We start from the raw sequence: 27,195 nt of genomic DNA, 5'->3' as shown, positions 1-27,195 counted from the left end.
TGGTGCTGATGAATACACCATAACAGCGTGTCGCCTCCGGTTTTGAACTGCTCGGCTGGTAAGCTATCGGCTCCTGCTGCCTTATTATTCTTCAGCCGTTTTATTGCTGTCTTTACCTCATCTTGGCTTCAATACCATCGTCTAGGATTGGGTCTGTTGTATATTCGTCGTCTTCGCTGCTATTGGATACTTACCGTTTTCAAAAATGTTCTTTCCATATCCTGAGCACACTATCTGTATCAGTTTCCAAATTACCTACAGGAGGATGTGCCTGTACCAAAGCCCTCAGTTTGATGCTTGACTCTTTGGTAGAATTTTCGGACTTCATTCTGGTTCCTGTACATCTCGATTTTTCACACTCCCATTTTTCATCTCTCTCTCTCTCTTTTTCCTGCGGAAAATACGTTTCTCCTCTCCCGATATCTGTCTCGTGCGCTACGCGTTGCTACGGATAGTAAAGTAGTCCTATATGACTCATTTTTCTCTTCGGCTGCAGCACGACACTCCTGATCATACCATGGATTCCTTGGTGGAGGTATCTGCTATCCAGGTATGTATTTTGCGGCTGTTTGCATGGAGTTGGCAATACTTTGCCATTGCGCTGATATGTTATCGGGATAAGGAGTGCTTTGATTAAGCAATTGGGCTAGTTGAGTGGAATATGTTGTGGCTATCTGTTGTTATTGCAGCTTACCGATGTCTAACTTTCGTGTTGTGTCTGCTCGTATTTTGTTGCGTACCTTTGCTGCAACAAGGTAGTGGTCGGAGTCAATGTTTGTTCCTCGGAACGAACGCACATCCAACACGCTCGATGAATGTCTTCCATCTATCACAACGTGATCAATTTGATTTCTTGTTTTCTGATCTGAAGACAGCCAGGTGCCCTTATGGATGTCGAGATGTTGAAATCTGGTGCTGCTAACTACCATGTTTTTTGCCACTGCGAAGTCTATCAGCTTCATACCATTGTCAGATTTTTCACTGTGGAGACTGAACTTTCCGACTGTTGCACCTACTAATTTTAATGCCATGGGCAAGTCAACGGTCATATGTTTCTTCTAAGCACTCATAAAATATATTTTTGGTCAGTTCACCCTTGGCTTCAGTGGGAGCATGAGCGCAAATAAAGCTGATGTTGAAGAATTTTGCTTTTAATCGAATTGTAGCGAGTCTTTCATTCACTGATGTGAAGCTGGATACCAAGTGTTTTAACCTCCGACCAACTACAAATCCGCAACCAAACTCATGCTTTATGTCATGACCGCTTTAATACAGTGCGTCACCTTTAGGTGTTGTTGTGACGCCTTTCCCATTCCATCGTATTTCCTGTATGGCAGTAATGTCGGCCTTGTACTTTTCAAGTACATCTGCCAATGCGTAAACTGCAACTTCTCTATAAAGAGTGCGAACATTCCACATGCAGATTCGCAGATCATTGTCCTTAAAACGTTTGCGGGGGTCGTCAACTTTAGAGGTATTTGTTTTTCTTTTCTTTTGTTTTTTTCATAGTAGGCTGCTCTTTCTAGGGTAGGATTTACTAACCCTGCGCCCAAACCCAAGTTTTTAACGTTCTTATGGTAACAATCCTACCTAATAAAAAAAATTAACACAATTCTCTCATAGTTTCCTAGAAATATCTATTTATTTCTTCAAATATTTTCAAAATTGCGTAATTTTTAAAATTTGGAAAAAAATGTTTTTCGGATCACGCCACGCCCAATATTTTGACCTTTTTTTGGTTTCCTTAGTTTCAAAATGTTTACTCGAATCTCATATAGAAATTGACAATCCCGGACGACAAAAATCGAAAAATCGATTTCTGAACCACTGTGCGTCGTCTACGTGGACATCGGATGAAATTATTGTGCATCTGTTTACGACAACACACAAATACTTGCTAGGTGGGTGGAGTTGAGAGATTTGCAAGAAAGATGTTAAATACTCCGTGTTTAATCTTCTGGAATTTGGATTTTAGGCCCCAGAACTCAACGAAAACTTATCTTCCATTTAGATAGTAGGCAATCCAACGTTATACATTGTAACGACGGGTTTTCCCCCTATGGCTAGAGAAGAAACTGATAGTTCGGTCCTCAGTCCGCACAGAAATTCTAAGCCACCAGGTCCATCACTTCGAGACCTGGATAAGTACTCGATGAGCCAGGAAAGTCGAGAGAGAGAGAGTAATAGACCAAAGACCTGGATAAGTACTCTGGATCTCCAGGATCCTGGATCTAAGGCTACAGGATCAGCTGATATGCGAGAGACCTGGATAAGTACTCACGCAGGAACTACAAGGATTTTCAAAGCTACGGCTGCAAGAGACCTTAATAAGTACTCAAGCACTACAAGGATATACAAGGCTACGGTTGCGAGAGACCTTTATAAGTACTCAAGCACTACGAGGATGTTCAAGGCTACGGTTGCGAGAGACCTAAATAAGTACTCAGGCACTACAAGGATATTCAAGGCTACGGTTGCAAGAGACCTTAATAAGTACTCAAGCACTACAAGGGTATACAAGGCTACGGTTGCGAGAGACCTTAATAAGTACTCAAGCACTACGAGGGTATACAAGGCTATGGTTGCAAGAGACCTTAATAAGTACTCAAGCACTACCAGGATAATCAAAGGCTACGGTTGCAAGAGACCTTAATAAGTACTCAAGCACTACCAGGATAATCAAAGGCTAGGGTTGCAAGAGACCTTAATAAGTACTCAAGCACTACAAGGATAATCAAAGGCTACGGTTGCAAGAGAACTTAATAAGTACTCAAGCATTACAAGGATATGGAAGGATCAAAGAATATGTAAGGAACAAGGGATATGTAAGGATCAAAGGATACGTAAGAACAAAAGATAGGCAAGGATGCAAGGATTCCTGACTTAGAAACCTGGATAAGTACTCTAAGGATGTCCAAGGCTAATCTTCTGAATGGGTTACTTACCGTCGAATGATGTGTTCGCTTTCCTGGTCTTGCACTGACTGTCCCAATTCGAGTTTTGTTCGCCCTTTTATACCTGTCCCCACCACGTGTGTTGTGGTGGAGTAACGGGATCGTACGAAGGAGTAACGGTAACTTGTTTACCAGAAATTTGTTACCACCACACAACAACACTAACACTAAGGGTCCCTATGTAGTTTGTAGTAATGCCCACCAGAAGAGAAGCAAATAGTTTTATTATTAAGGCAAGTAGTTTATGAAGGAGTATGATTATACTGGGATATGGAGATGGTTTAGGTGTGAACAAAAATGACCACCGGGATTTTTGGTCGTTACAACATCATGGAAATAGACAAGACACTAGGGTGACTTGATATAGAAAAATACTTCATATCTACAAATTTGTAAAAATGGTTGTATAAATAGAAGTTATCAAAATCAGTCTTTGTCTTCTAACCATTTACATTCAAAAAATGTCTGATGAGCTGGCTTAAACCACCAGCGAAGCGATCGTAGCATAGTGGTTGAGTGTGTGGTACTTCGCTAGAATTCATTTTTCAATAAAAATTCCTTAGGTCATGTTAAAATTAATATTATTTTGTCATTTCTCTCCAGTCAATTACTTAAATAAAATCATCCCCTTTACTACTTCGTTTATAATGAAAGGCTAAAAAGAACGCGACACAAAAATTTCACAAAATTTGATTGAAATCAAACCATTTTCGTCAAAACTGTCATTCACGAACACAATCAACTTCAATTCTTAACACAGTCAAACGTTTCTGGTATTGCCGCAGGGTTACTTCTCTAAATGAAGATGACAAAAAATATGTCCTTACGTAAAAAATACAGCTTTTCTGTTTTTATTTGTTGCGAAGGATATCTGTCTATGTCATTCAGTTTTGTTTTGCTTTATCCCAAAAAGTATCTCTGTGCGTAAGCGTAAGTGCAAGTTCAGACATTTATAAGAACTGGGCTAACAACATCAACGTCAATGCGAAAACGTAACAAAACCAACAACAGCAACTTTAGTTGGAAAATACAACAAATTGTTGCCAAATCACTCAATTACGTTTTGGCATTAAAACCACACGCCACATTTGGCTGGAATCGTTAGAAGTGTATTGCAGTAGCACATCTTGTGGTATGGCCACACTTTTGTGGAACAGGGAACAGTGTCTTTAAATCCACATAACAATGGATTTTTGTATATAAAATTTGAAATTTTTTTGAATCGTTTTTGGAATCGAATCTAATTTTCCATTATATAAAATGTTGATTTGTTTCTTGTAATTTGTATTAATTTTCGAACTTAGTCACTGTTCATGGAAAACCTACAATTTCACTGTAAAATTTTATTTGTGACGAGCACTTTGTCACATGCAGCAAATGGATGCGTTCGTTTCTCTGCAAATGCACATACTCTGGTTGGCATTCATTTCAGCAACGCCATCCTGGCCGTACCCAACCACTTGTGATTTATGTGGAAATTGGGAGAAATAAAATGGGGAAAAGGACTAGGAAACAAACAAGTCAAGTCATGACCATGGGTAGTAACACAAATCCAACAAAATTCCATTCGAAACTTTGAAGAAAAATAACTACTCACAGCAGCTAACAAAACGTGATAGCGACACTTTCAATTTAGTAACGAACGAACGAACGGATGATGGTGGAGACAATAACACTTTTGAAGAATGAGTGATTTTCTTCTTCTTTTGGAGGACATATTGAGAGAAAATTTATAATAAGAAGATAAGTTATGGGGGGTGTTTGTGTTTGAATTAATTGTCAGTGTCATATGTCTGGGGTCTCTGCTACAATCTACTTCCATATTTATCATATTTCAACTTTTCTTCCTCTCTCACTATTTTGTTTCCGCATTGTGTTACAAAAAAATCTGTGGTAATTAATGTTGCAATTCTATGGAATTCCATATGGGCAATAAAAATTTAGTATTCATAAAGTACAATTCACCCACACATGAATCTCCTTGCAAATATGTATGTGTGTATGCATGCCTCGGCTAGAATCAAATCTACATACATATATGTATGGTGTCTCCATCCATACCATATACACCCACCCACCCAATAGTAAAATTGTTTGCCAAGCTATCAACTGTCGACATTGTTTGTCTAGTTTCCAGCCTAATATTGTTTAGAATTGTTGTTAACTTAAAACTTCATAAATATTAATGACACATGCTGCCGACTTCCATATCCGACATGGTCCACTCACCAATACCATCAGCCTTCCAACATTGTTATTATTGGCCCTTATGCAATCACACCGCGCACATAATGCATAATGACAAATGTCGGAATGAAAACCATGACTGTGTAGTTGAAGGAATTACACAGTTTCCTAATGGAAAGATGTACGCATTTGAAAATACTGGAAACATAAATTCGGATAGAGTGTTCTGTGAAATCTTTTTTCCAAGCCAAATAGATGCTTGACAAATTTAAAAAGTATAATGCGATGTGCGTCTTATAGATAGGTGAGAGTATATATCTGATATCTACCCAGTAGTCGGTATATTGTTGAGTGCAACAAGGAGCACCTAAAAAGTAGGTAGGATCCCTCGGAGGCGGGACCTTCGATACTGGATTGACCTGGAACCAAACAACACCCGTGTCCCGGCCAACGGCTGCCACCTCAGTGTACACATGTTTGTATTTGTGTCGTTTTGTATATCACGGAAAGCCTACTCCGGATTATTTCGGTCCTTGCCGGGACGGAGGAAACCCCAGGACCAATATATTTGTGCTTGTCCACGCGACGGACTTTGCTGCTGCGTGAACATAGCCCCAGTGAGTCGTCAGTCGCCCCCCAACAGCAGCCACACACGCAGCGCTTAAAGTGTGAACAGAATGAAATACGCCGCATTTTTCACGCTCGGCTTCATGTAAAAGATTAATTCAAATGCTGCCCAATTCATTTGAATTGGGTAGTACTTGGCCTTTAGTCTATTACATGAAACTGAGCGTGAAAAAGCGGCGTATTTCATTGTGTTTCTACCTTTATGGCAGAAACACAATGACTTCTGTTGCTTGCTTCACGCTCAATTTCATGTAAACGAATAAAGGCCAGGTGCTACCTAAAACAAATACGATCCTGTATTTCTTTATTCTTTTACAGAAGTTGAGGCTTGGGTAAGCATGAATTTCTCATTGTGTTCTCACCTTTAAGGTGCAGGATCGCATTTTAATTAGGTAGTACCTGGCCTTTATTCATTTACATAAAATTGAGCGTGAAGCAAGCAACAAAAGTCATTGTGTTCTCACCTTTAAGGCCTGGGCACATAAGCAGCCTTGCCTGATTGCCTTGCTTGCTGGTTAATTTTTGACATAATAAAAATAAAAGAATAAAGAAGACCGAGAAAATTTCTAACTAGGTAGCCCTTTTCTTTTTTATTCCTTTATCAGAAGCAAGCAGGCGAGGCAGCTTATGTACCCAGGGCTTTAACATCAGGCTTTGTAGTTCAAATCCCTAAAAATGCATCTTTTTTGCAATTAAATTGCAATGGACCCCAAGGTAAGATCGAGAAAATAGAGGACTTCATGAGTCGGAAGGATATCTTGGTCTTACAACGTACTCAGGAAGGATTGCACCAGAAGTGGAGCTGAGAGAGTTCACTAATGACCGTTTCAGAGATCTGCCCAACCCCTCTGATGTTCGGGTAGCAGAAAGGGCGTTCCGAGACATCATCACTGCTGCAGCCGCTCGCCATATACATACCTGCTCACTTCGGGTGAGACCAAACTTCCCGGCAGAGGCGAAGGGGTTAGCAAATGTGACCCCAGATTCAGGGAGATGACACGGGAAGTTAACAGGTTGGTCGAAGATCAGAATCGGATCAAGTGGTTAAATCATCTGAAGAAGGGGACATTGTAGCCGAAATTAGTACGGTTGAGTCGCTCTCGAACTCTATTGCGCTGACTGATCCGAAGACGTGCGCAAGTTATTTCAGTAGACGGTTTGTCGAGCACCCCGGGTGAAGAAAAGAGTACTACGTCGCATTAGGACTCGTCCTGCCGATGATGAACCACCACAATTTACAATGTTGCGAATGTCACAAGGAACGCTAAGCCATCCAAAGCGTTGGGCTCTGATAGAAAACTCCATGGTAATGCTAGAACAACTGGATGTGCCGGGAGTCGAATATCTCACTAAAGTTCTCGACCTGTCGCTAGCCACCCACATCGTTCCCGAAGTCTGGAAAATGGGCAGGGTGGTCCCGCTACTGAAGCCAGGCAGGAATACCACCAAAGGTTAATCGTACAGACCGATTTCGATTTTATCGCCCTTGGCTTTAGTTCTCCCCAGCGTTTGAAATAGCTATCAAGTGGCCGATCATCATCATGGTTTTCGTAAGCGGCACAGCACGACAACAGCGCTGCACGTCATCTCCACGCATATCAGTCGGGGCTCAACCAAAACAAAGCCTTTGATACTGTCTAGCACTCCACGCCGTTTGAGGACATCGAGAAGTCTAGAAAATGGGCAGTATGGTCCCGCTACTGAAGCCAGGCAAGGATACCAGCAAAGGTTAATCGTACTGACCGACTTCGCTTTTGTCGTCCTTGGCTTTAGTCCTCCCCAGCGTTTGAAATAGCTATCAAATGGCCGATCATCATCATGGGTTCCGTAAGCAGCACAGCACGACAACAGCGCTGCACGTCATCTCCACGCATATAAGCCGAGGACTCAGCCAAAACAAGGCCTTTGATACTGTCTAGCACTCCTAGCTGTTTGAGGACATCGAGCGGACAACCATCCGGCCAAGTTTTATACGTTGTATAATCAATGGTATGAGGCTGATAGACTTTGCAGCTGCAAAAAACATGGTAGTTAGCAGTACCAGATTTAAGCATCTCGATATTCATAAGGGCACCTGGCTGTCGCCAGATCCAAGAACAAGAAATCAAATTGATCACGTTGTGATAGATGGGAGACATCCATCGAGCGTGTTGCGTTCGTTCCGAGGAGCAAACATAGACTCGGACCACTACCTTGTTGCGGCAAAGGTAAGTACCTGGTTAAACGTAGTGAATAAAGTACGAACAGACACAACACGAAAGTTAGACATCGGTAAGCTGCAATCACAACAGATAGCCAGAGCATATTCCACTCAACTGGCCCAATTGCTTCATCAAAGCACTCCTCGTCCCGATAACATATCAGCACAATGGCAAAGTATTGCCCATTCCATGCAAACAGCCGCAAAATCCATACTTGGATACTACACAACCTCCACCGAGGAATCCATGGCATGACCAGGAGTGTCGTGCTGCTACCGAAGAGAAAAATGTGGCATATAGGGCTACTCTACAATCAGTAGCAACGCGTAGCGCACGAGAGAGGTATGGGGAGAAAAGGAGAGAGGAGGAACGTCTTTTCCGCAGGAAAAAGAGAGAAATGGGAAAGGGTGAGTGTGAGTGTGAATAAGTCGAGATGTACAGGAGCCAGAATGAATTCCGAATGTTCTACCAAAGAGTAAAACATCAAACTGATAGCCTTGGTACAGGCACATCCTCCTGTAGAGACCAGCAAGGTAATTTGGTAACTGATACAGATAGTGTGATCAGGATATGGAAAGAGCATTTTTCCAAACTGTTGGTGTCCAGAAGACGGTATTGAATGCATACCGCCAAGCCAAGATGACGTTGTCAGCAATAAACCGGCTAAAGAATAATTAAGCAGCAGGAGCTGATGGCTTACCAACCGAGCTGTTCAAAACCGGAGGCGACATGCTGATAAGATGTATGCATCAGCTAGTTAGCACCTGGCAGGAAGAACGAGTACCCGACGATTGGAACCTGAGCATCCTGCGCCCTGTCCACAAGAAGGGAGATAAGACTGTATGCTCTAACTGAAGGAATCAGCAAGATAATAAGAGAAGACTTTTATATGGACGATTTGTTGACCGGGTCCGATTCTATTCAGAGATGCCGTGAGATAAAGGAAAATTTAGCCCAGCATATGTCGAAATATGGATTCCATTTGAGGAAATGGTGCTCCAACAGTGACGAAGTAGTAATGGCGAATGATTCAGCAAAACAGAATTAAACAATAGATCTTGAGGAAAATTCAAAAGTTAAGACGTTGGGACTGCAGTGAAAACCTAAGGAGGATGAGTTCCTTTTTAAAATATCAGAGGCTGAACCAACAAAATATACTAAAAGAAAGGCGTTATCATATTTAGCAAAAATCTTTGACCCGCTTGGGCTACTAACGCCAGTGGTAATAACTGCAAAATTGTTTATCCAACATCTATGGATATTGCAAATGAGTTGGGACGAGAAGTTGAATGAAGTCTTAGAGAAAAGATGGTTGGAGATTGTGCAAAATATATCGGTATTACAAGATCTAAGAATTCCCAGATGGCTAAAAATGACCGATGAAGATAATCTACAACTCTTGAGATTTGCAGATGCTTCTGAGAAGGCAGATGCTGCGGCATCAAATTTATATTTATACACTAACTATAGGGTCATAAGTCTTCTTTCTTCTATTGCCTACAAGATATTGTCAGGAATATAATGCGAACGACTAACGCCCATGGTCAATGAAATAATTTTGCCATACTAATGCGGCTTTAGATCTGGTAAATCAACCATTGACCAGATATTTTCCTTGCGGCAAATCCTGGAGATGACCCAAGAGATGCAGATCGACACCTACGATTACACGGCCGCCTTCGATAGCCCCCTACGCCGAAAGGTATTCCAAGCCATGTCTGAATTTGGTATCCCCGCAAAGCTCATTCGGCTTTGTAAGAGGACTTTAACTGATAGTTAAATTAGGAAAGAACCTCTCCGAACAGTTCAGTACCAAAAGAGGTTTCAGACAAGAAGATAGCCTTTCGTGTGACATGTTCAACATCTTGCTGCAAAAGGTTATACGAGATGCAAATGTCAAAAGAAATGACACAATATACAGCAACAGGCACATGTTACTTGCTTTTGCTGATGACATTGACATCATGGGACGGTCAGTAAAGGAAGAAACTGATAGATTTAAGAATGTCGAAGGAGAATCAGCAAAAGTAGGTCTGGCAGTAAACGGCGAAAAGACAAAGTTGATGGCGTCGACGCCCAATGCTTCCATAGAGTTAGGACCAACAGTGGAAGTTGGTTCCTATAATTTTGAGGTAGTAAAAGACTTCGTATACCTCGGCACCGCCATAATCACAACAAACAACATCAGTTGTGAAATAAAGAGAAGAATTGTGTTGGCCAGCAGATGCTATTTTGGCTTAAGTAAGCAGTTTAAAAACAAGGGCACATCTCGTCAAACAAAAACAACGCTTTACAAAACACTGATACTACCTGTGCTAATGTATGGTTCCGAAGCCAGGATACTCACGCAAGCAGATAAGGCGGTGCTTGGTGTGTTTGAGAGAAAAATTCTTCGCAAGATATACGGGCCAATCTGCGTTGACGTCGTATGAACCACGAGCTGTATCTGCTATACAACGACATCAGTATAGATAAACATATCGAGATGCAACGATTGCGTTGGCTAGGCCATGTCATAAGAATGAGCGATGATGATCCCACTAAATACGGGCCACATGGCGGTACACGTAGAACTGGCAGACCAAGGCGAATGGACCAGCTAAGTAAGTAAGTAAGCTTTGATATGACAGTGTCTGATTTCAATGCTGTCGAAAAAATTCCTATTGATCAGAGTGCCACCTCCTAAATTTATCCGGGCTTGGTAACACAAAAGTTGGCTTAGCGCTCTATTGCATGTATTAACCACAGTCTTTAGTTTCAGTGCTGGCCCACAAGGTATGCCTTGCATGCCTGGCATCGCAGCCAATGATGATGGTGTTGTGAAGATGAGTGGACTTCGTGGTAACCCAGACCTCACTTGGTGGTGATTTTCTCTAGAGTAGACAATGTAGCAACAGGCGATAATGAACTGCTTACCATTATCCAGTTCCACTCTTTCCGCGGTGACATCTGCTGTGCTAAACTGGGGTCATAAGTTATCATTTATATATGTGCATGCTTTAGTAGTGTCTGTTATCCAGACCCTTTACTTCGATTTCGTAAGCGTAGGGTTCTTGTATGATGAGTGACACTAGTGTGCTTCAGATTGATCTGCACGACCTTAAGCATAATTTTTTTAGACGATGTGGACGGTTCCTCTACCTGCATGTTATCCAGCTTTTCGGCATCTACATCGTCTTCTCCATTTGGGCCATGGTGGCGTAGGATTTTAACTTTGGACTTACTTGTGCCATACCATACCATTCAACAACATTTGGCCGTCGCATTCTATCCTGGGCCAAAAATCTATTTGAGTACCAGTCCATGCATTTGATGACCCTGTAACCACGGTGCACCTCGCTAGAGTCAAAATGTGGCACAGAGTCAACATTTGTAAAAACATGGTCCACAACTTGTTCGGATAACTTTCTATTTTACCCCATACCACTGATATGGGACAGCTTTCCCTTTTTGTCGTTAACCTAGAGTTATGTTTAGTTCTTCCTCTTAGCCGGTTTTATGTTCGAGTACGTTCTCGCTTGAGATTTTCTCTCTCTCTCTCATAATTCTTGACAACTCTAGTACAAGTGAGCTTGTCCGCCTCGTGAACTATATAATTTAGAGCATTCATGGTGATTTTGCCGAGAATAAACTTTGATTTTCGATACAGGACTTTCCGAACGTCACAGACTTTTCTTTTGTTGTTGGTAGGTTGTCTATCTTTCAGGACGAACCGAGTCGTTGCTTTTTTAGTACTTTGCTGACAAAGTGTGTGAGAACTGGGATAAGTACCCCAGACCCGTGCCTTTTCGTCGATGGGGAGTTGATAGCGACCACCCTTCTTTAGACATTTATTGTTCAAACAGATCATCGGCCCAACTGCTTCACCACCTTCATCATAAAAGTGTAATATATGTCGCTCGTCTGAAGGAGTTTGCCCATCTGCTTGGTTCGCAAGAAGCCGTCTTTGGGGGAGTTACGAAGTATGCATATTTTCAGACGTATTGGGCAAAGATAAACTATATGTTTGACTTCTAACTTGCCTATCAAATGTGTTTTTGGAAATTGTGTCCCATCATTGAAACTACAAGGACAAACTTCAAAGAATAGCTGTGCGACACCTTCAAACTCACCGAAAAAAATTAGCAAAACACGCATCATATCAACATATCCTACCGAAGAAGCATGGCTGTAGTCATAGTCCGCCTGCCCGCCTACAACCTTATCACAGTCATCATTAATTATCATTAACCTTGCTGTAATGACTATTATGTACCAGGCGCCACACACGGAACAGATACACAGCCATATGAACACAATTCTAAAGATAAAGTGCTTCAATGCCTTGATGTGTCATCGAGAAGTGGAACTTTTAATGAAACTTTTTTGCTCTCACAATTGCCTTTGTGGATGGAGCGAGCATAGGGAGCTCAGCAGTGCATCATTGCATGACGTTGATGATGTCTCCTAATTACATCTGACAACAAAATGTCGACAATATGTGACCAGAAATTATTGCTCCAAGAAATTTGATCATATAAAGCATGTAATGTGCTAGATGGTGGAGACGGTGGTATGTGGTAGTTGTAGCTGAAAATGATGATGGAACAAAGTTTTGATGATATTCATGTAATGGGAGATACTTGGAGACTAGAGCTTCACATTAAAATGTTAAATTGACTTCAAGTTTGAAAAGTTAAAGTTTTAAGAGGGTTGTAGTTGAAAATGTTTTATTAATTTATTTTCTTAAAATCTCCCAAACATCACGGACTTGGCGGAATTGCCGTGACGATGTTAAAACTAGGCAATTTTCCTTGTAGTAATTGTCACCTGGAAGGAGAGAGACAGAGATGAGGCATAATGGGACCCTTTACCTCTCAACACCAACTCTTATCGAAAAACTGTCAAGTTTGCTTCCGGGAATTGTCATTTCGTTGAAAGTCTATCTCCACCAAACTGGCAATTATGCTAAAAAAACATAGAACTGCTGCACTTATCTACTTGTGGTATTTGTTAGTGGTATCCAATGGGAAACCGCTGCCATCGCAAAACAGATAATTGGCTAATGGTAAATTGCCTAGTGTAAATCAAGCCTTTCATAATCCATATTTACATTAGGCAATTGTCAATTTGTCGTTGAGAGGGTGTTAAGATGCAAAGGGTTACCATATTCCTCACCCCTCTCTCCTTCAAACTGACAATTGCCGCAATGAAAATTGCCTAATGTAAATATGGAAATGATATTTTGGCCAAATTGTCATTTTATAACTTCGTTTTATTTTATTTTAGGCATTATTTTAAAATCAATTAGAATTTGTAAGGAGCCCCTGAAATCTGCGATTTTCATAACAACATGTGTCCAGAAGTGAAGGATAGTGTACATCATCTAACCGGAAAGCAATGTCGGGAGCTACTATATATGAGAATGAAAAAGGTAAACCTATCAATAGCCAGCCAATTTCACACAACCTCATTTAACTGAATTTCTATTTAGCCCAAACGTGTGGTACCGGCATTTACCTATCAAGCTCTGCAAAGTAATACCGTGGTGGAACCTCCAAAGAAGTACAACATGGTCAAAATAACATTAACAGCTTAAATCCAATGCCACCTTTATAATTTCAGAATAGATCTCTACAAGAAAAAGCCCGTAAAGGAGACATTCTTTAGAATATATCTAAGACGTGGCGACATACCCGTGGCCCGTTCCGGCAAGATAATGCGCAAGAAAAATGCAACTGAATTTCCATTGAAATGGTTTTGTGCACCACAAGATTTGGATTATTGCTATTACTTGCCAATATTTGTGGATGGGTAAACAAGAAAAGCACACTACACCCCATTGTAACTTCATTAATTTCATTTTTTATTTTTAGCTTATCTGACAGTGACATAGAGGTGCGACAACTGGCTCAATATGGTGCCATGGATATGATTGTAAAGGCTCCACATAAGGTTTTACCGGTATTGCCGAAAATGATATTACCCTTTAAAAGAGCTTTCAATACCAGGGACAAGAAAATCATCATTGCTGCTCTTAAAGTTCTACAAATGATGGTATTGGTGGGTAAGTTGACTAACTACTCCCCAGTGAATAAATTACACAAATGAAATATTTTTTGAATCGTAGCTCCCTGTGTTGGACAAGCTTTGGTGCCGTATTATCGTCAACTCTTGGCCGTTTGTAATTTATATAAAAATTTAAATGTAAACTTAGGTAATTTTATTGATCCGGATCGTGAACGTCGTATTGCTGATGTCATTGAGGATACCCTAAATGCGTTGGAGAAATGTGGTGGCCCCAATGCCTTTATCAATATCAAGTACATGATACCAACCTATGAGAGTTGTGTCTACCCTCTCTGTGAATTGGATACAGAAAATAATCCACCTGCTGAAGGTGGCCACCACAAGAAGTATTAATTAGTATACTGCTTATTGTTTAAATTGTTGTAAATATTCATATACGTATCGTTGTTTGAAATTAAATAATAAAAATAAATATTTTTCCCAATTGTATTTTTATTTTTTTAAGAGTCCTTTTTAAAGAGTCCTTAATGGAAAATGTCAAACTACTCAGCTCATACCTCATGTTCGTGGCGGATATAATACAAACTGATATTAATCGTCCCTACAATATATCAGCGTAATTTGTCCCTGCCCACACTAGAGTAATTTCCGTAGCACAATTACCAAGGTAGTGGCATCGTACAATTTTTAGTGATGGGAAATGGGTAAATACCCAAATGGTAAATACCCATTAAAATGGTTAAATTGGGTAGAATTGGGTACATACCAGGGTATTTACCCAAATTGTGGGTATAAACTACAGAAACTAAAATCGTGAAATTAGATGCGAAAATGCAGCGTTTTACCAAATTTTAAATGACTATGAATAAAATTACCGTTTTTGGATACGGGACAAGTTAAAATATAATCAATTTTGGTCCATATTTTTTGGTAAATCTCTCATATATTGTGACATCATATTTTCGGTATTTGACAACTTTTAGAGCAGTTTTTTGTATATCTTCTTGCAGAAAATCATAAATGCTGGATCGAAATCCAAACTTTATTATATATCAGATGAATTAACCCACGATTTCAGCGGATAATCTTGAGATTTGAGTCCTCCTCGAAAAAGCTATAATTTTTGCATCTTTCGCTAACTGTTTCGCACAAGCAACTCCAACGACCGATTTGACGTATAAAAAGTTCAGTCCGCGTGGTTTTACCGCTTTTCTGGTATTCTTTTTGATTTTCTGTCTGACAGAAAAAACAAAATTTTGATTTCAAAATAAAATTTACCCAAATAAACACCCAAAAAAGATATTTATTTGGTATTTACCTGGTATTTACCCAAGTTTTGGGTAAATACCGGGTAGAATCCCATCTATAACAATTTTGAATACGTTATTTCAAAATTGTCTTTATGTTGTTAGGGAAATTGCAACAAAAATATTTTTTATAAAGGAATTTGACTTTTCATATTCGAACAGCTGGTGTGATACCACTACCTGGGTAATCGCGCCATGATTTTTTGGGAAAAACACATATGCTCTGTTCCAGAACCTGCAAGAAGCTACTATTTTTTACTACGATAGCATTTTTTCCTTTATGATATCGGAAATAATAGTAAAAATTAGTAGATTCTTGCAGATCTGGAACAGACCAATAATTTCAAGAAACTGGTGCACATGCTTTCATGTGTTTTGTAATTTTGCTTGGTTGCAATATTCGTATGAAACACTCAGACTGTTTTACTCTTGTGCCAGACATTGAAAATAAAACATGAACATTTTTGAACTTTTAGGAGAGAGAGGAGGTGAAGAAGCTCGACCTCCAAATTGTGGACCGGGACTTATTGGGACTTTCAAAGTATTGCCCATTCAGGTTGCGAAGAGAGTAATGCGGCATACATATCGTCACCTAAATGCCCGAAGACGTAATCATAAATGCCCGAAGACGTAACCCACAATACATGCTTCGGAAAAATTCTAAAAATTCTAAATTCTAAGTCTCTAGGTTCAAAAATAATGATAATGTTCAAGAAATGGCATTTCGGAAAATGGAATAACATTGCAGATGTTGTTGAATGACGGACCCCAAAACCAAGCGTTTTCGCGGTTAAGCTGAAAACACATACAATGTTTGAGTGAAGTTTTGTGTTGGGCGTTGAGAAAAAAACAACAATTCTTTTACTTTTATTTAGCCTTGAGCCAATTGATAGCACGGTTACACTACAGCTTTTTGCCGGGTTAACACACTTCATGAGGATTTATTTGCTGGGTTTATTTTAAATCCGGCACAAATCCACCAAAAATGCTGTGTTGTATTCGATGTATGTGCAAAAAATGCAACTATGCTCAAAAAGTACAAAAAGTTTCAACTGTTTTTACAACAGAGTTTGTCGTGTTTTACACTTTTACGATTGGTCGTATGAGATGTTATGGCCGTTAGAAATCTAAAGTTATTTGAAAACCATAAAATTATTTATTTTTTTACATTAGACACTTTTTAACAAAAAGTATCAGCTTCGTTCCAGTACTTTTTGAATGGCAAAAATAGTTAAAGAGAAGACTGTCAAATTTGCTCTCAGAACACATATTTGTTCAAATAGTACAGGAACGAAAAATATAGTAAAGTTAAAAAATATGTCAATAATAAAAACAGACGGACGTCACATAAAAAAATATTCGTAATTACAAATTGTGATATAAAATTTATCTCTTTTCTTTTGTGATGGAAGTCTGATCATTTAGATGAACGAGAGTGGAGGATTCTTCAATTATCTATAATTAATTATTACAAATACAAATTTGGAAAGCCCTTGGAACAACAACAAGCATAAGAGATCATATTTTAGTAAAATCATCAATTTCCCTCCAGCGAATTTAGCGTTGCCCCACGTATGTCTATTACGGAGAATTAGACCAAAATCCCAAGCATGTATGCGGTTATAATGAATGGATATAAGTTTTGTATTCTCAATATGAAAACAGCAATAAAAATAAAGTTTATGATCCCTTTAGAAATTTTTTAAAACGCATTTTAATAAAAAAAATTAACCCCCTGTTTTTGTAACTATTTTTTGTTCGTTCGTCTATATTCGTAATAATTTGGGCATCCATAGCTCAGCTCCTAGGTGACATACAGACCTAATTCTTCGTAGACACGTTCTATATATAGTTAAGAATTCCTCATTCAAAAATCAGCGTTTCACATTTGCGCTAAGGCGAGTAAATCGATCTACAAAATTTGACAATTCGTGTGAGAACAATAAAATTTGTTACAAAAACTGGGGGTAAGTTCGGGTAACTCATTCGATAATTTCAACTTAGGCTTTTTCAGTTAGTCAGTTTAAAAACCATAATTTGCAATATAAACAGCTAATCTTCATTTTGATACGGGGCCACAATCATGCATGTCATGACGTTGGAATTGAGTTCCTTTAACATCTCAACGGTGCAGTGCTTAAAACGGACAAGTCATCACACTGAAAATATGAGATGTCCTTGATTGGGTTGAATTCAGTACTCCGTTCGGATGTCTCGATTGCGATGTAATTGGGAAATAAAACTTTTGGCTTTTAGAAAGCATTGGGCTTGTTTATGCTAATCATTATTCTTGTAGTGGAAGCTAAAAACGTTGCGATGCCATTACTGATAGTTTCTTGCATGAAAATATATGTACATATATCCAAAGTCTTGCTCATAATTGCCGCATTTGAACTGTAAGATTGAAATTAAATTGTTAAATCATTATGCGATTTGCTGAAATTTTTTAGTTTAATACCTCGTATTTTTATTAAACAGTTATTAGCGAAATATGTCAATTTATTGTTAACTGCTTCATTTCAATTTAATTTATTTTCTTTATTTATTTTCTATTGACGATTTGTTTCCAGGTTCTTTTATTTGTCGTTCTTTCAATAAATGTCAAATATTCTTTCTGACAAATTTCCAACTTTTATATGCTGTTTATATTAGAGCTTTTTGCGGGGTTAACCTTCATTATCAGGATTTAATTGCTTAATCCGGTCAAATTCATCAAGATTTACCACACAAATTTAAATCTTATCATGGCAAGATTTGTTTGAGATCCTGCACGAAATCTTGCTACTGCTGTCATGCAACAGTGTTTTTGTACGAAAAAAAACAACTTTTTTCACAAAGTACGAAAAGTTGCAAGTGTTTTGTTTACATTTATCATTATTGTCAAATACCTGAAGCAGAGAATTAAAAATGGAAATGGAGAATAAAAGCCTATAAAGGTAAGTTCACGTTTAATTAAATAACAAAACACAATATACATATCTTCATTTATAGGAAATATCTTCAGTTAAACCAACCGCTCCTTCCAGAGCCAATGAAATTAGCGATGGTGGTGGCAGCTATCGTTCTTCGTCATTGGAAGCCATGTGTTGTGTTGGTGAAGTAAAGTCCCAGAAAATGGTACAATATTGTAAACGAAGAGATGAAATGCAAACGTCTATTTGATATCCAAACAATAGTAAATTGCCCGCAGTGGCACGTGGCCACGACGGTACGTTAAAAAGGATAATCCGTCATTGAGCTAGCAGCGTAAACATCTAAATGAAAGTACATCTAAACTGAGAGTGTCTCCCAATGGGCCGTCCAAGACAACTACATTTTGAGGGGACTCCACCAGTGAGCAACCGTTATTGGCGTTATTGCCAATAACAATTTGCTATTGCTGCATCTAGCACAATACTACCTCCATACGGTCCAGCAATATGCCGAATCATACAGAATATCCACATAGGTCATTAATTTCCCGTGGGTTTAATGTCACCGCAGGAACCTACATTCATCTACTAAAACAACCCAAAGCGTTATCAGCATCCATTTGGTCCACCCCCTCTACCTGCAGCACAGTATACCTCGTGTTCATAATCACATCTTGAACCACCACAGACAACTATGGTCATTCTCCACCAACCCACAAAAATAACAGCCACTATAACAACAGTTACCGTCACCACCGTAGTGGATCGTTAACAACATCAGCTACAGGATACAATCCCTCACACAACATGATTTGTCTAGTAGCATTGTACAATTTCTTCTTTCCCGGCAACCTAAGCGTTTCTTAAAGGAGTAAAACAATAAAAAGTAATTTGCTGTTTTCTTTATTTATGATATGTATATTATTATTTCAAACATAAAATTATAGAGATGAAACGTGGGTAATCTGACGAGAGGTAAAAACAAAATAACCTGTATGTATATATTCTATACTTCGTTTTATACCCTCCACCATAGAATGGAGGCTATATTAAGTTTGTTTTCCGTTCGCATTGAAATAATCTGCGACCTTATAAAGTTTATAAAGTATATAGGGCATGTTTCTCTATGTCGAAAGAAAATGAATGCGAACGAAAATTACCTAAACTTTGCTTTTCATGGTAATATTGGTTTTGTTTATGCTTTGAAACAACTACAAAATTTGAAAATCATACACGAGTTTAGTTGTTTTTCTTTCGTTTTCATTTTCGTTCGACATAGTGAAACAGGCTGATATTCTTGATCAGGGTAAAATTCTGAATAGATCTAAGCATGTCCGCCTGCTGTATTCAATCTAGCATACACAAAAATGGAGATAGGTTTTTGAAATTTTGGGAAGATGCGGGTCAAGTTCGATGATGAGCTATATCGGTCCACGTTCTGGTATAGGCCCCATATAAGGATACCGCCCGATTTCAAGTATTTGGACTCTTTCAGCCACATTTTCAAACTGAATTAGATGCCGTTTATTTTTAAGGTTCCTAGTGGCCTCAAAACTTATCTGAAAAAATTATGAACTTAGGTCCATGTTTTGGTATAGCCCCATATGACGGTACCACTCGATTTCAGGTAATTTGATGTTTTTAGCTACATTTTCAAGCCGATTTTATCCACATTTGCAGAGCGGCATATGGAATAGCCCCATATCATTATCGAATTTGCAGGATTAGATTAGGAGTTTGGGGTTTCCAGTGCTCAAAAACGTCTCCCCTAAAATTATGGGCATTAGTACTTTCGTAAAAGAATGAAAAATAAAATTCGGCCCGGCAGAACTTAAGGATCTTACCAAGACGTTTTCGTCAACAATTTGTTCATTGAAGTGGGGTCTGGGTCTGCTGTTGCTGACTTTTGTGATGGCTGTGTTCCAATGTTCCGACCATGTCTTTTTAATTCTTAAATGTGTATGATGTTTAACATCTTATTCTGCAATTATTTAGTATTCCAGGTGAAATCTTGCTCCTCCTGCATCGTAGAACATTCAATGAGAGCCTTCCGATCTGTTCTGATGTGGTTGACTGGCCTCATGTTTATTTTAATAGAAGCTATAAAACAGTTCGCAATCTTTAAGTGTTGTTGTCAACATTTATTTAATAATCTACAGCGTCTACAATTTAATTCTTATTATTTAAAAAATATTTTTCTGTTTGTTTATTGTTTGTGTGTGTATACACAAACAAACATCAGCTGTCACCTGAATCCCTCAAAAAGGTATATGTAAACGGAAAAGATTAACCCACTGGATCTTTTAACCTCACTGGGTTAATCTTTAATAGTATAAACGCCCTATTACACAGCCAAATTTGTGTAGTAGAAAATAGTAGAAGAGAAAGCCATTCAGTGCCATTTTTGTTTAAAGAGAAAAGCAAGTTTTGCTACTTTTTGTAGTACAGGAACGCATTCTAGGAAATAATTGTAAAAATAGTACTAAATAGTACTATTTTGCAGGTTCTGGAACACAGCTATCATGATACCATGACACAATTACCCAGGTAGTGGCATCGTAAAATTTTGAATATGTTATGTCAAAACTTTCTTTATGTTGTTGGGGAAATTACAACAAAAATAATTTTTTTATAAAGGGATTTGACTTTTCATATTCGATAAGCTGGTGTGATACCACTACCTGGGGCTCAATTCTGTTTCTATGAAAATTTGAAATGAAAACTTTTATAAAGGAGAAGACTGTCAAATGATAAAAATTATAAAGGAAATATTTTTCATTTCAAATTTTCATAGAACAAGAATCCTGCCCCTGGTAGTTCTGCCATGCATGATACAAAAATGTATCCCTGCGTGTAAAATATACGAATATGAGCAAAGAGGGGACGATATCTCATACGAGGAATCGTCCAAGTGTAAAACACGACTTTATTACATTTTCGAATTTTGTCCCATACTTTTTTTGTTTTCCAATCAATCACAATACTGTTTAAATACTTGTTATGCCAAGTTTACACTTGCGCTCCAAAATCCAATGGGAAATCCTGAAATACACTCCGGTGTTTACACTTATTTTTTGTTGATTTCAAACATATCACAATGATCAAGGTAGATGCGCAGCTGATCGAACATGAATTTTCAAAACAAGTTGTTGTAAATTGAATTAATCATCAAAAATATACGACAATAAAGACCTTTACAACTTTATTTGGAAAATTATTGTAAAATTTTCTATATATCGTATTAATTGTGTATAGTACTAACAAATGAAAAAAAATAAAAAATTATTTTATCGTTGAGACATCATAATAATAAATTTTGATAGATAAAAGTTGTGTTCAGAACCTGCAAAATATTACTACTTGCAATAGTTTTTCCGTTTAGTGCTAAAAATGCGTTCTCGCACTCCGAAATCTGGCAAAACTTGCACTCCTCTTTAAACAGAAATAGCGTCGAATAACTCCCTCTTCTCATGTTTTCTGCCATACAATTTTGGCCTAGTAGAAACTAGCAGCATTGGCATCTAAATTCATTGGCGTCTAAATACGAAAGCTGATACATTTCTGATAGATTTTTTGCGATTTCCGTCATTTTTCCGTTCCCGTATTTTTAAAGAAATTTGTATGGGGAAGCAATTTTTACAATTCGCTCTTTTTTTAATATTACCATTAAAAAAGTACGGGAACACAATGAAAAATATCATTGTAACCATGGTACAATCATTACAAGGTAGGACACAGCAAACATATGATTACAATTTTTTCTTGATGTCCGCCTATTGTATCAAAACAGTTTTGACAATGGCTGACAAACGACAAAATAAATGTATTGAATTCAAATATTTATTGAATTTATGTAAACAGATTTTGTTGTTTTTATATAAAACTTGATAATTCACAAACTAAATTCAATACGTGCTTTAATCTCCGCTTGGTGGGAAAAATACATTTGTCGTGTGTTTTATATCCGAGCTATGGCAAACGTAAAGAAAGCCGGAAGTTGGAAAAAATGTTTTGGATGAATCCAGTGTCACAATTTTAGATGTCTTGGAAGAATATGCTGCTTTATTAGGAGCATCTGACGAAACGGTATGCACCTATATACAGTGCGCCGTTAAACGACAAGCATTGTATTCATGTCTGACTTACTGCCCCAAAAAGCCGTGATGATTTGCCCAAATGTGCTGGCGCCTGTTTGGCATGCACCTATCCACGAAAACCTAGAATTGGCTCACTTGTATACCAAAAGAAATAGACGCTGCTATTGTCCAACTGAACGTAACAGATGTGTCTAAATCCTAGCGTGAAACGGGTTGTGGCAGCAAATCGGAATAATTTGTATAATTAATATTTATATTATTTCCAGGAACTTTCGGATCGTACAGCAGAAGGAATTGTGTTGCAATTTCGAATTTGCAGCAATTGGTTTCATTTCAATGATAACAAGATACTTTATAGTGGGTGCATGGCCAAACACGAATTCCTCATGAATTATACAAAACTTTCATTGACATCAGTGGATAAATTGAACTAGTCAATGACCGATGGAAATGTAACCATCGCTGGCGAAGTATCAGTGTGTGAGGATGGTGATAAGTTGAAAAGTGATCTTGACAGGAGAATTTCGGAAATAATAAATATGGGAGAAAGTGATGACAAGCCGGCTGCTAAGAGCCCTGATCCAAAAAGCCTAAACTGGATAATGATAATAACGAACCAAAGTCGAAATGTACTGAAAAGGGGACCTACGTTAAAGGGACAACATTTTGGGATGCAGATTAGAAATTCACTTTGTCATTGTCCATCTTACATGTTGATTTATAAAATAGAAAGTTCGATATCTTCTCGATTCAAAGGATTTGGCTAACAGTTCCCAAGAACGTGGAATGCAAAAACCGCTGCTGAATCATCATATGAACATCCGAATATACGCGTGTGCTTCTATGAAAATAAATAAAATTGAATTCCCTTCCAGTTTGCGTGTGTTTTGTGCCATTTATAACTCAAATTATTTAATTTTCATTCAAAACGATGGGTCTTTTCCCTTCGTTTAGTCCCAATTTACATTAGGCGAGTTTACTTGCGGCAATTGTCAGTTTGATGGAGAGAGAGGTGAGGCATATGGTAACCCTTTGCCTCTCAGCCCCCTCTCTCACCTACAAACTGACAATTGCCGCAAGTAAACTCGCCTAATGTAAATTGGGACTTATTTTTAACGTATTCGTTCGTCTGATTTTGTTACGAAAACCAAAAAAAAATACGAAAATAAAAAGCTTTCATTTGTTTGTCACACGAATACAAACGTCAACCGCTATGAAAACCAAATTGTGTCTTCGCTCATGAAATCGATGAACGAATGGGCAAAAACATTTTACAAAAACACGCTTTTTTACCACTTTTTACTCAAAAACCGTTCCTTTACTTTAGAGACCATACAATTCATATGGTAGCAGTTTACAACTTCTACTACTTTTGCCGGTTTTACCATTTTCAAAAGTAAAGGAACAGGCCATATGTGTTGTTTTGTAGTTTATATCTTCGAAAAGCTAATACCCCGGTTACACTTACCCTGATTAATCCAGTGGGTTTAAATTTCAAATATCAATTCCATAGCGCAAACGTCAAATAAATCCTCTCGAAGTGGGTTAAACCGCCAAAAAAACTCTAGTGTAACCGTACTATAAGTGTAACCAGAAAAGATTAACCCACTGGATCTATTAAACCCAGTGGGTTAACCCTCAACATTGTAACCGGGGTATGAAGAAAAATAAAGGCCTCGACTCATATAGGCGAGAACAGAATCAATTGTCGCTTGTTTTGCTTGCTTCCCCAAATGTCAAATTATAAAGGAATGCCAGAGCCTCTTTGCAAATCCGCCTGCGTTCTCCTTTAGGATGCTCTGGCATTCCTTTATAATTTGACATTTGGGAAGCAAGCGACGATTGATTCTGTTCTGGCCTTAAAAGAAGTATGGTATTCTTCCTTAACCCGGCGTTTACAAATGCCAGTATTGGCAAGACAATAGCAAAGCTACAAACCATTTTCACAAATGCATTTATACATTTTTAAATGTGTATAGAGAAAATTATGAATGTATTGTTGAAACTGTTTGTAACTTTGCTATTGTCTTGCCAATACTGTCTGTGTGTAATACCCTAGACAGACGGCAGCGTTAATTTGCATTAACTGCCTTAATTCAAATTAATCCACATTCTTAATGCACAAAATCAAAGGAAATTTAAACTGAATTTAGGTATTTCAATATGGCAATGCTGTAAAAGAGAGCCCATATTCATGTAGGAGAGAGAGCATATTCATGCTCTGAGACACAATTTGAATTGAAAATCAATTGTCTTTTGTAAAATTTCCATGTTTAAGAAAATAAAAAAGGAAAACAAATCAGAAATTTTCGCGTTTCTTTCAAATAAGTAGTGGTCTTTCTGGAATAGAAAGCAGCTAATCGTTCGCGCCTTCTATCAAATCTATTTTTAAAATTTTTATTTTCACAAGCATTTCATTACCCACCATACCAATTCTATCGAAAATAATATCTTCTTCAAATGTTCCTTTAGAGTTTTGCGACATTTTTGAATATTAAAAAGACTCAAAAATATCGCGAATAAATTAAATTTATTTTTGCATTATCGTGGTGAAAAAGTCAATGGTTGAAAGTATATTTGTTTCGCATATTTTGGCGAACTTTTGTAAAACTTTATGAAATGGTCTGCTGGGTACAAACAAACAACACAAACAGCTGTTTCATAAATGCAGAAACTATCGTCTGTTATGCTTGGTTTACATTTACGAAATCCACTCGATTTCAACTGTCAAATCCATAGGCTAAACGTCAAATGAAATCCAGATGAGATTTCATTTGACGTTTGAGCTATGGAATTGACAGTTGAAATCGAGTGGATTTCGTAAATGTAAACTTAGCATTAGGGTAAAAAGTTAATTCAAATTAAGGAATTTTTAATGCAAATTAACTCTGCCGCATGGTACAAATACACAGGTAGCCGCATCGGCAATTGTTGGCAACATAAGATGTCAAAATTTGACATCAATTCAATGCAATTGACACATTATGTTACCATCAGCTGGCATGATAATGCTACCTGTATTATTGTACCATGCTCTGCCGTCTGTCTAGGGTATAAACGCCTAGCATGGTACAAATACACAGGTAGCCGCATCGGCAATAGTTGGCAACATAAGATGTCAAAATTTGACATCAATTCAATGCAATTGTCACATTATGTTACCATCAGCTGGCATGATAATGCTACCTGTATTATTGTACCATGACGCCTAGTAAATGACTAAAGACCAAGATCGACCTAATTCAAATGTGATACTGAAATCGTTTTATTAGGTCGAACTTTGTCTTTACCCTGCATTTACACATGACAGGACAGTTGAGTTCATGTATTGATTGTCAAAAATCCAAAACATGCCTATGTGACGTAGGCGTCCCGAAAACTGCAAAAACAGTTGTAAAATTATGAATGAAAATCATCGATTTCCTTTTGTTTTCCTTTCACATATTTTGTTTTTGTTTTGTTTCATCAAAGTCGTCATGTCTATTCTGTTATTTGAAATAGTTTTGTTTTCATTTATTAAAAAATGTCCATGTTTACTGTCTACGAAAATTACCAGACAGTGCCGAGGCAAATAGCCAAAAGTTTTTTTGTCTTAGTAAATCAGAGTTGTATTTGCAGACAGTCTGTCTTGTGTAAACGCCAAGTTAAGCTGAAAACACATCCAACGTTTGGGTAAAGTTTGGTGTTGTGCGTTGAGAAAAAAACAACAATAACAGGGCGACGCCGACACCAAAGTCCAGCGTTGATCTGTTTGGCGGCATATACATATTTCAAATGAATTTGAATTTTTCGGCATCATGCCCAACAGTGTAAAAACGGCCAAAACGACACAAAACTTTACCCAAACGTTGGATGTGTTTTTAGCTTTATGCTAAGATTACATTTACGAAATCCACTCGATTTCATCTGTCAATTCCATAGCTTAAACGTCAAATAAAATCTCAACTGAAATCCATTGGATTTCATTTGACGTTTAGCCTATGGATTTGACAGATGAAATCGAGTGGATTTCGTAAATGTAAACATAGTATTAGTCTTTTATCAGTAAACAACGAAATCCTATGCAAATGCATGGTCGTAGAGAAAATCTGACTAGACAGAAATTCGTTTTATTACAAAATAAAGTGAGTTAGGCCCAGAAATTGTTGCATATCGTGCAAATTTTGACATATTTTTACACATTTGCATAAAATGAGCTTATATGCTGTTTATATTAGAGCTTTTTGCAGGGTTAACCTTCTTTATGAGGATTTGTTTGAAATATGAGCAATGGAATTGACATTTAAAACCCAGTCGGTTTGTTAAATCCGGTTATATATAAACGGGGTGTTATGCAAAAATATATTCAAGGATTTGTGCTCTAAATATCTCACCGAAATGGCTGAAATTTGGTATTAAGTCTTCGTTGGGGGTATAAAACCTTCCACCTGAAATTTCTCGGTATATGTTCACGTCTTCATACAGACCCCATAGGTTGTGGCCTCAATATCTCGCCGAAATGGCTGAAAGTTGGTATTAAGTCTTCCTTGGGGGTAAAAAACTTTCCACCTAAAATTTGTCGGTTTAGGTTCAGTAGTGGGATTATGTAACTCATTTTTGCTGTTATCGATAATTGTCGGTAAAATTAAAATGCTTATAATTTCGATAATTAACGAAAATTATCGGTAAGTTAACGATGAATGTTTTTAAGCTGAGTACACATTGCCACTTTTGAATGACAGCTTGGTTGGTGCTTGCTAGTGTGGCCGTTCATTTTTGTCATTCATCATGCAACCACAAAATGTTTCGACGACAGAGATATACCCTCAGCCTGTGTATATTGAAACAATTTTTCCCATAAAACGTAGGTATTTAGAGGGTTTTAAAAATTTTGAACTCATGAACCGACAAATATGTTGATT

At 38.0% G+C, this 27,195-nt stretch overlaps 1 protein-coding gene and 1 long non-coding RNA gene across 2 annotated transcripts in view; one reads left to right on the top strand and one right to left on the bottom strand.

The window, feature by feature from the left end:
• Nucleotides 1–14,462, top strand: part of LOC141391512 (parkin coregulated gene protein homolog) — a 30,762-nt gene extending 16,300 nt beyond the window's left edge. Inside the window, exons 2-6 of the mRNA XM_073964390.1 lie at nucleotides 13,238–13,382; nucleotides 13,443–13,513; nucleotides 13,574–13,762; nucleotides 13,825–14,015; nucleotides 14,079–14,462. Coding sequence (XP_073820491.1) covers nucleotides 13,302–13,382; nucleotides 13,443–13,513; nucleotides 13,574–13,762; nucleotides 13,825–14,015; nucleotides 14,079–14,371 — 825 coding nt within the window. The 5' untranslated portion in view covers nucleotides 13,238–13,301 and the 3' untranslated portion in view covers nucleotides 14,372–14,462. The remainder of the gene's footprint in view (nucleotides 1–13,237; nucleotides 13,383–13,442; nucleotides 13,514–13,573; nucleotides 13,763–13,824; nucleotides 14,016–14,078) is intronic.
• A 5,408-nt stretch (nucleotides 14,463–19,870) lies between these two features.
• On the bottom strand, nucleotides 19,871–20,396 carry LOC141391511 (uncharacterized). The gene is made up of 3 exons (XR_012409667.1): nucleotides 20,364–20,396; nucleotides 20,042–20,297; nucleotides 19,871–19,965 (listed from the first exon to the last, which is right to left on the bottom strand). It is a non-coding gene; the product is annotated as an uncharacterized lncRNA (long non-coding RNA).
• Nucleotides 20,397–27,195: the final 6,799 nt, after the last annotated feature.

The sequence above is a fragment of the Musca autumnalis genome, unplaced genomic scaffold (assembly GCF_047663935.1).
Source record: "Musca autumnalis isolate F117 unplaced genomic scaffold, ASM4766393v1 scaffold_1, whole genome shotgun sequence".
In the NCBI taxonomy this organism is placed as follows: domain Eukaryota; kingdom Metazoa; phylum Arthropoda; class Insecta; order Diptera; family Muscidae; genus Musca; species Musca autumnalis.
This window is presented reverse-complemented; position numbering and strand designations above follow the sequence as displayed.